Source organism: Nomascus leucogenys, chromosome 18, assembly GCF_006542625.1.
Source record: "Nomascus leucogenys isolate Asia chromosome 18, Asia_NLE_v1, whole genome shotgun sequence".
NCBI classification, from domain to species: domain Eukaryota; kingdom Metazoa; phylum Chordata; class Mammalia; order Primates; family Hylobatidae; genus Nomascus; species Nomascus leucogenys.
In genome coordinates this window covers 17,713,556-17,723,677 of record NC_044398.1, presented here as the reverse complement: position 1 = coordinate 17,723,677, position 10,122 = coordinate 17,713,556, and the positions used below count along the sequence as shown (strand labels likewise).

General features: G+C 38.0%; 1 protein-coding gene and 1 pseudogene across 1 annotated transcript in view; one reads left to right on the top strand and one right to left on the bottom strand.

Moving 5' to 3' along the window:
- Positions 1–457: 457 nt before the first annotated feature.
- Positions 458–10,122, top strand: part of DNAJC12 (DnaJ heat shock protein family (Hsp40) member C12) — a 44,459-nt gene continuing 34,794 nt past the window's right edge. Inside the window, exon 1 of the mRNA XM_003258217.2 lies at positions 458–732. Coding sequence (XP_003258265.1) covers positions 655–732 — 78 coding nt within the window. The 5' untranslated portion in view covers positions 458–654. The remainder of the gene's footprint in view (positions 733–10,122) is intronic.
- LOC100606389 lies at positions 4,772–5,096 on the bottom strand (annotated as a pseudogene).

Here is a 10,122-nt window from a genome sequence, read left to right as displayed (position 1 = left end):
AAACCAAAAATTAGCCAGACATGGTGCTATGTGCCTGTGGTCCCAGTTACTTGGGAGGCTGAGGTGGGAGGATCGCTTGAGCCAGGGAGACAGAGGTTGCAGTGAGCTGAGACTGCACCACTGCACTCCAGCCTGGGCGACAGTGAGACCTTGTCTGAAAATAAACAAATAAATAAAATTAAGTATTTTAAACATTCAGAAAAGCTCCCATTATCCTTATTAACACATCCTAAGATTTTACCACATTGCTTCAAATTTTTTTTCTTTTTTTTTTTAAAGGATAAAGACAAAAATATATAGGAGATGGAGAGGTGGCTAATGTGGCAAGTTTCTGAAAATAGACAGTCTTTATTAACTCATAAGACAAATGGTTCACATGCATCTCTTATATAAACTCAAACTACAGATCCCAGGCAGCACTGCAATAATAGACACGTGGACTGTTCTTTTCTTCTCTGTAAACAGCCAATGAAAGGCAGAGTTTACAAAGGTCTAGGATGACATCTGGTGTGTTGACTGTGGCCAGTCTTAAAGCTAGTTTTTGCTATTTGGAACGTGCTGATCTAATTCAGATTTAAAGAGTTTCTTCCTGTCAATTCGAAGCTCACTGTGCCTCTTGTTTCCGAGGGAAGAAGGACTGATTAAGTCATCTAAATGGATGCAATACTGAATTACAGGTCAGAAGATACTGAAGATTACTACACATTACTGGGATGTGATGAACTATCTTCGGTAAGACAGTGGATAATGTTTTTATCACAATAGTATTCTTTTTCACAATAGTATTTCAAGTTTTTATTTAAGGTTTTAACTTTGAATTTTTAGTCACATTGCCTACAAACCTAACCTTGTGTTGTTTTAAAGCACTTTTGGCTCAGAGAAAGTTAAGAATTTCAATGTATATTGGGTTTTTACTTGAATAGTGTCCTATGGGAATTTTACGGAAGCTTTTGATTAAATATGTATATTCTGGCACATGGCTGTATGCTCTGTTTCACAATATAGTATATTAAAAATAAATATTTGAAATTTTATTGTAATCTCTGATGGCAGTGTTTCACAGTATATATAAGCTATATCTTTATTATGGTGACTCATACTTGAGGTGAAATGAAATTTCTTATAAAATTAGGGATTTTAACATATTCTATTAAAATGTGTACTCCTGTGTGAGCAGTCAAAATATAAACCAAGAAGCATCCTTTTATGTTAATATTTCACATTGTGTGACAGAAATTACTTCTTGAAAGGGTGCCTTCTGAAACAAAACGTGAAAATTCTGTAGCTGTTCACTGGATCTGTAAGAAAACAAAATTTTTAACGTTCCCAATAAAAACAATTATAAAGGCTGTAGAGGTTTTTTAAATTATGGAAAAATCATTTATAATTCTCTCTCCCAAGGATAACACTATTAATATTTTGGCATATTAATCTCCAGTCTTCTATCTATATTCTTTAAAGACATGTTTGGGAGGATATTATATGTACTTGTTGATTCCTGCTTTTTACCCATTCATATTATAACAAGAAATTTTCCATGCTATTAAACTTTCCTTGTACACTTTTTAGTGGTTGCAAAATATTTTATTTTGCTGTGTTACCACAGTTGAATTATTCTCTTATTGTTAAATATTTTATTTCCAATTTTTCAATATTTCAAATAATGTTGAGATTAATATAAAATATGTTCATTATTAAATGATATATTATTAAATCATGTTATTAGGATATATTTATGTTTTATAATTAATATATTTTATTTTATTTATTTTTATTAAAATCTAAGTAGTAAAATTAACATTTTAAAGCAAAATGTTTTTATATTTATTGTTGTTTCATAAAGGCAGTAGTTCATTAATAAAATGTACTTAGTTTTGTTTAAAGAATAGAATGCATTATTGGACACAAAGTATTAAAATCTCTATTTTTGCCATGCTGAGGAAGTTATCTTAGACATGTTGAAATTAAAAAAACTGCCCCGCCCCCAGAATAGCTTATAATGGTCTTTTAGTTGCATATTTCTTCTCAAGAATGTGTTACTCTTGTTTATGTTGGTGGTGATTTGCTTATAGCAATTGAGAAAGCTTATTACCATTTTTACCATGTGTTATTCACAGTTGAAATTATACTATTATCAAACAATTTTTGAAGGAATAATTTAAAATCAAAGGAATATAATTTAACTTGATAAGCCTCACAATTCGGATTAAAAAAAATACATGCTAGCTTATATAGTAAGGGTCATTATATCTCCATAATCTTGTGACCTATTTAGTCTGTGCTTTTTTTTTTTTTTAATTTTACTTTAAGTTCTGGGATCCATGTGTAGAATGTGCAAGTTTGTTACATAGGTATACATGTGCCATGGTGGTTTGCTGCACCTATCAACCCGTCATCTAGGGGTTAAGCTCCGCATACATTAGGTATTTGTCCTAATGCTGTCCCTCCCCTTCTCCCCCACCCCCCAACAGGCCCCAGTGTGTGATGTTCCCCTCCTTGTGTCCATGTATTCTCATTGTTCAGCTCCCACTTATGAGTGAGAACATGCGGTGTTTGGTTTTCTGTTCCTGTGTTAGTTTGCTGAGAACTAAATAAATAATAGAACTAAATAAAAAATAGTACAACAGAGTTCCTATATACCCTTAACCCAGCTTCCCTTTATGTTAACATCATACCTAATGAAAGTACAATGATCAAAATCAGAAATTAAAAAAATTTATAGCTCTGAGGCATTTTATTATAAAAACTTGGTACTCATGTACATAACTAAAATGAACTTAAAATTCATCATACATGATGGTTTCCAGCTTCATCCATGTCCCTGCAAAGGACATGAACTCATTCTTTTTTATGGCTGCATAGTCAGTCTTTTGAAGTTATGCTGTTGTCTTTTCAGTCTACATAGAAGGAGGATTCATTTTGGAAAGCCTCACAGAAAATAATCTCATTGTTAATGTGCAATATTCAAAATGTGGTTACCCGGTAGAGTCATACTTCCTTGTGTCAACATTCCTTTTACTGGATGTATTTTACTGGTCTGTCAATGGCATATCATATCTAGATAACAATTATTTATTTTTAATGAAACGTTTGTCATAATATTGTCACTTCTTTATATATATATATATATCATTTTTTCTTTTTCTTTTTTTTTTTTTTGAGACGGAGTCTCGCTCTGTTGCCAGGCTGGAGTGCAGTGGCGCAATCTCGGGTCACTGCAACCTCTGCCTCCTGGGTTCAAGCGATTCTCCTGCCTCAGCCTCCTGAATAGCTGGGACTACAGGCTAGGACTACAGCCACCATGCCTAGCTAATTTTTGTATTTTTAGTAGAGATGGGGTTTCACCGTGTTGGCCAGGGTGGTCTTGATCTCTTGACCTCGTGATCTGCCTACCTCGGCCTCCTAAAATGCTGGGATTACAGGCGTGAGCCACCACGCCTGGCTTTTCTCTTCTTTTTATAGGTATGCTTCTCATTTAAAAAATATTTTTATGACATTTTTGACTAATATGACATTTCCTTTACTTGATTTGTATTGGATAGATTGCCTTTACTTCAGGTACTCCTTCATTTGATGGTCTAAAATTAACCAGAACTCATCATGCCTGAAAGCGTTTTAGCTGTTATAATTTCAAAACAATTTGATATTCTAATTTTACTTATCACAATTGAATTGAGACACCCACATAATACATTTGCTTTGGTATATAGTTCTTACAATTTAAAGTTTGTGTTAGAAATTGATTAAAGTAAAATTATGTATTTTCTAATGGTTCTAGAGCAGTAATCCTGAAGCTCTTCCTTCTCAGTTTTTAAAATTATCTTTCAGAAATTGAAAATACAACCATGACCATAAGCAATGAGACTAATTTTCTAGTTCACATAATGACATATATAAATTATGGGAGGATTTCCATGTTATATAGAAAACAATATATTCCCCATTTCAAAACAATTTGACAAAGATTGATCCCAAGACAGTTAGCCTTTCTCCCTATATTGGATTTTTTTTTTTTTAATTTTTATTTCTTTGAGATGAAGTCTCACTGTGTCACCCAGGCTGGAGTGCAGTGGCAGGATCTCAGCTCACTGCAGCCTCCGCCTCCTGGGTTCAAGCAATTCTCCTGCTTCAGCCTCCTGAGTAGCAGGGATTATAGGTGCATGCCACCATGCCCAGCTAATTTTTGTACAGACGAGCTTTCACCATGTTGTCCAGGCTGGCCTTGAACTCCTGACCTCAAGTGATCCACCCACCTCAGCCTCCCAAAGTGCAGGGATTACAGGTGTGAGCCACCGTGCCCGGCCTCTATGCCTCAGTTTTCTAACCTGTAAATGGGAGTAAATACTACCCACCTCACAGAGTTGTGGGGATTACATAATACACGATATATAAAGCACTTTGAACAGTGCCTGGTGCAGAGCGCTAAGTTGTTGTGGTTGTGGTTGTGTTTGTGGTTGTGGCTGTTTTGGCCCCCACAGTGTTACTGTGCACTTGGAACTTAGTACACTTATCCTATCCTTGAGTTTGCATTATTTTTAAGATATTTTATTTTGCAATAATTTTTGACTTACAGAAAAGTTGTAAAAATAGTACAACAGAGTTCCTATATACCCTTAACCCAGCTTCCCTTTATGTTAACATCATACCTAATGAAAGTACAATGATCAAAATCAGAAATTAAAAAAATTTATAGCTCTGAGGCATTTTATTATAAAAACTTGGTACTCATGTACATAACTAAAATGAACTTAAAATTCATCATACATTTACTTCATTTTTTAGCTTGACCTTCTAGTAAATCTCTAGCTTCACTGATTTTTGCTGCTACGATTTAAGAGTATAATTTATCAATGAGCATCTCTTATTTTCCCTTTATTGGCAGTAGGGCTTACCCCTAGTATTAATGCTGCTTCTTGTTTTGTCATTTTGGGTTCAAACTCACCTCAGTAATAGCCACCACTGAAGGCAGATTTTGATAGACTTTGAAAAACTTGCTTTACTTGACGCACCATGTGCACCATGGCTTGCAAAACATAATATCCTGCAAATCCTGCAGCAGCAATGGTCAGTCCAACTGCTACCATTATACTGGCCATGGCTCTAGCTGGGCTCCCCTACCTCTACCGAGAGCATGGATCATCCCAGCCCAGAGGTCACTGCCAACAAATGCACACCTTTATCAGAGAGTGATGCAGCCACCGACCGCAAGCACAAACCGCCAAAAAATCAGAAAATTAACATTGCTACAGTTAACCCTACCATGGTCCGGCAAACATTTTTTTGTAAAGGACCAGATAGAGTCAGGACTAGAATGAGGCAAGTAGGGTGTGTAGGATGCAAAATTTAAGGAGGCACTAACATTTAGGGTTGTGCACATACAGAAATTTGAGAGAGACAGAGAGAGAGAGAAAGAGAGAGAGGGAGAGGGAGAGAGAGAGAGGGTATTTCCTTAAACCTAGGTGTCCTGCTTGCCTCACCTAGTGCTGATCCTGAGATAGCAAATATTTTTGGCTTTGCAGACCTTACAGTCTCTGTCCTAACAGCTCTGCCATTGGAGAAAACAGCCATAGACAATACGTAAGTGAATGATCTTGGCTGTCTTCCAATAAAACTTTAATTAAAAAACAGGCAGCAGCAGGCCAGAGTCAGTCAATCCCTGATCTAAATTATAATTCTTATCTAATTTCATCAGTTTTCCTACTAATGCCCTTTTTCTGTTCCAGGATCCAAGCCAGGATCCCTTATTACACTTTGTCATCATATTCCCTTAGTGACCTCCAATCTGATGCTTTCTGCTACCTTCTTTGTCTTTCATGACCTGGACACTTTGAAGAGTACTGGTCAGTTATTTTGTAGAATGTCCCTCAATTTGACTTTGTTTGATATTTTCTCATGACTAGTTCGAGGTTATGCATTTTTGGAAAGAACTCCTCAGAAGTGATGTTGTGCCTTTCTTAGTTTCTCATGTGGGGGTGCATGATATGGATGTGCTTTATTGGCCTTGAGCACTTCGTTAAGGTGATGTCTGTCAGGTATCTTCTGCTAGGGTTTTCCATGGTAGGGTTATTATTTTTCCTTTTGTAATTAACAAATATCTTGGGGAACATACTTTGAGACTGTACTGTTTCTCCTCAAACTTTTACTCACTAAGTTTAGCATCCTTCCGTGGATCTTGCCTGTAACAGTTACTACTATGGTGTTTGCCTAATGGTGACTTTCTTTTTCTCATTAATTTTACATTTATTAGTATTCTACAGTAAGGAAATTTCTTCAGTAAGGAAAAACTATCCCTTCTCCCACATTTATTTGTTTATTCGGCTTAGTTTTATCACTATCAATTAATAGTTATTGTATTTTAAGTGTTATAATCCAAATATTACTGTTATTTATTTTGTGTCTCAAATTGTTTCTATGCCTCATATCTTAATTAATTATCATTTGATTAGAGTGATGTAGGAGGATCTCTCATTTATTTCAGGAATATTGCTAATATCTGGAATTTTGTGGGAAAAATCTAGTTTTAAACCAAGTGAATTAAAATCATAGCTATCAATTAAATCAGTATTAAAATGAATCTTCTTTTCTTTTCTTTTTTTGAGATGGAGTTTCACTCTTGTTGCCCAGGCTGGAGTGCAGTGACGCAATCTGAGCTCACTGCAACCTTTGCCTCCTGGGTTCAAGCAATTCTTCTGCCTCAGCCTCCCGAGTAGCTGGGATTACAGGCATGTACCACCACACCCAGCTAATTTTTTGTATTTAGTAGAGATGGGGTTTCACCATGTTGGTCAGGCCGGTCTCAGACTCCTGACCAAAGGTGATCTGCCCACCTCGGCCTCTCAAAGTGTTGAGATTACAGGCGTGAGCCACTACGCCCAGCCAAATCTTCTCTTTTCTGCAACACATTCTGCATCATATGAATTTCCATCACTGGAACCAATTCACTCTTAATGAATTAGCCATAATTTTCAGAAAGCTCCTATTACACTATAGTTATGTTACTTGAAGAACATCTGTCAGTCTATGATCAAGTATTTATTGAACATTTCCTATTGGGCCAGTACTAGAAGTGATATAGGGTGGGGAACAAAACAAAACAAAACAAAAAGGTAAGACATGATGCTAGTGTATAAAGAACCTGGTATCCAATTGAGGAGCCAAAGCTAATACACAGGAAGCAATTTGAGAACAATTAAGTATTGTGCTGTGTACTGTCTATAAGTGCAGCAGAAATTAAAGAAAGAATATCTGAATAGACTTCAGAAAAAGATGGGGCTTGAAATGGCCTTACTAGATGGCTATAATTTTAATGCACTGTGGGAGAGACAGGGCATTTGTATGGCTAGGAAATCTTGGAGAAGATTCATCCAAGTAGGAATTGGATTAATCTCCATGGCACACTAGAGTATTTCCTTGCTTAGACAAAAATATTTTGCTAGCAGAATATGGAAAAGATAAGTTTCTAAGTTTTAAAATTTAGGTTCTAAAATTAATATATGTTCAATAAGGAAATGTGGAATACAAAGAAAGCACAAATAAAAATGTTAACCTACATGTTTAACATTTTGGAGTATGACTTATACATGTTAATTATCTGTGCATATATGCTACATCTGTATATGTATATAAATAAGTAAATGCATATGTGTATATGTACGTATGTATGTATGTTTTTTTGAGACGGATTCTTGCCATGTGGCCCAGGCTGCAGTGCAATGGTGTGATCTCAGCTCACTGCAACCTCTGCCTCCCGGGTTCAAGTGATTCTCCTGCCTCAGCCTCCCAAGTAGCTGGGACTACAGGCATGCGCTACCAGGCCTGGCTAATTTTTTGTATCTTTAGTAGAGATGAGGTTTCACCATGTTGGTCAGCCTCGTCTCGAATTCCTGACCTTGTGATCTGCCCACCTTGGCCTCCCAAAGTGTTGGGATTACAGGCGTGAGCCACCACACCTGGCCTATGTGTATGTATTTATATGTGTATTTTTGTATGTATTTGGAGTCAGACTGCATGGGTTCAATTCCTAGATGTGCTACTTATTAGCTGTATGACCTTGGGAGAATTCCTTAATTTTTCTATGTCTTGATTTCCTAATCTGCAAAATGAGAATAATGATAGTATTAATCTCATACAGTTGTGGGAATTAAATGAAACACTCTATGTAAAGTGCTTAGAAAAGTGCCTGGCACCTATTAAGTATCAAAAAATCTATTTATTTATTTATTTATTTATTTTTTGAGATGGAGTCTTGCTCTGTCGCCCAGGCTGGAGTGCAGTGGCGGGATCTCGGCTCACTGCAAGCTCCGCCTCCCGGGTTCACGCCCTTCTCCTGCCTCAGCCTCCTGAGTAGCTGGGACTACAGGCGCCTGCCACCACGCCCAGCTAATTTTTTATATTTTTAGTAGAGACGGGGTTTCACTGTGTTAGCCAGGATGGTCTCGATCTCCTGACCTCGTGATTTGCCCGCCTCAGCCTCCCAAAGTGCTGGGATTACAAGCGTGCGCCACTGAGCCCGGCCTATTTATTTATTTTTTGAGACGGAGTCTTGCTCTGTCACTTAGGCTGGAGTGCAGTGGTGCGATCTCAGCTCACTGCAACCTCCGCCTCCCAGGCTCAAGCGATTCTTGTGTCTCAGCCTCCCAAGAAGCTGGGAACACAGGCCATTCCAGGCTAATTTTTTTATTTTTAGTAGAGACAGGGTTTTGCCATTTGGCTATTGGCCAGGCTGGTCTTGAACTCCTGACCTCAGGTGATCTGCCCGCCTTAGCATCCCAAAGTGCTGGGATTACAGGTGTGAGCCACTGCACCCGGGTCAATAAATTTAAAATTATAATAATTATCATTATTATATATATATGTTACATAATCCCTTTTGAGATAAGACATGGATTTAAATTGCACAAAATACTTATATATTATTATACGCAGTATAACAATATATTGCACATAATATCTTACCTTTTCTCATAGAAATATTTACATTTTCTCAGGTTTTTTGTTTTTTTTTTGAGACGGAGTCTCGCTCTGTCGCCCAGGCTGGAGTGCAGTGGCGCAATCTCGGCTCACTGCAAGCTCCACCTCCCGGGTTCACGCCATTCTCCTGCCTCAGCCTCTCTGAGTAGCTGGGACTACAGGCGCCCGCCACCACGCCTGGCTAATTTTTTGTATTTTTAGTAGAGACGGGGTTTCATTGTGGTCTTGATCTCCTGACTTTGTGATCCGCCTGCCTCGGCCTCCCAAAGTGCTGGGATTACAAGCGTGAGCCACCGCACCCAGCCTCTCAAGTTGTTAAAAATCTTTTATGACAAGATAATTTTTTAAATGACTAAGGTATTCTAACCTACAGTTACATTACAATCAACTGTAACAAACATCCTATTATTGGACATATAGGTTGTAAGAATTAAAGAAAGAGGAGAGAAACACGAAGGGCGGCTCGACAGTCAACAGGGACAGGTTTGTTTATTTATTTTTATTTTTCATTTTTCATTTTTTGAGATGGAGTCTTACTCTGTCGCCCAGGCTGGAGTGCAATGGCACAATCTCGGCTCACTGCAAGCTCCGCCTCCCAGATTCACGCCGTTCTCCTTCCTCAGCCTCTGGAGTAGCTGGGACTACAGGCGCCTGACACCACGCCCGGCTAATTTTTTTGTATTTTTAGTAGAGAGAGGGTTTCATTGTTTTAGCCAGGATGGTCTCGATCTCCTGACCTCGTGATCCACCCGCCTCGGCCTCCCCAAGTGCTGGGATTACAGGTGTGAACCACCGCGCCTGGCCTGACAGGTTTATTTTGAATAAACCTGAGAGGGGCGGCTGGCTGAGTTAGGTTAGAGACACACTCTCTTACAGACTAAGAGTTTTATTTTATTTTATTTTTTATTGTATTTTAAGTTTTAGGGTACATGTGCACAAGAGTTTTTAAGGCTTCAGGGTGGGAGAGTTTATCAGAGGCTTTGGACTGCTTCTCTGTCTCTTTGTTGTGCGTATCTGGGACGGAGAGTTGTGTGTCTGTTCCCATCCATCTTTCTGCAGCTGCAGGCATACCCCCCGACCCGAGTCTGCTTTTTGCTTCCCTATCTTGGTACACCTCAAGGGAAAGAAATGTGCTTATTAAAGCCCACTGTT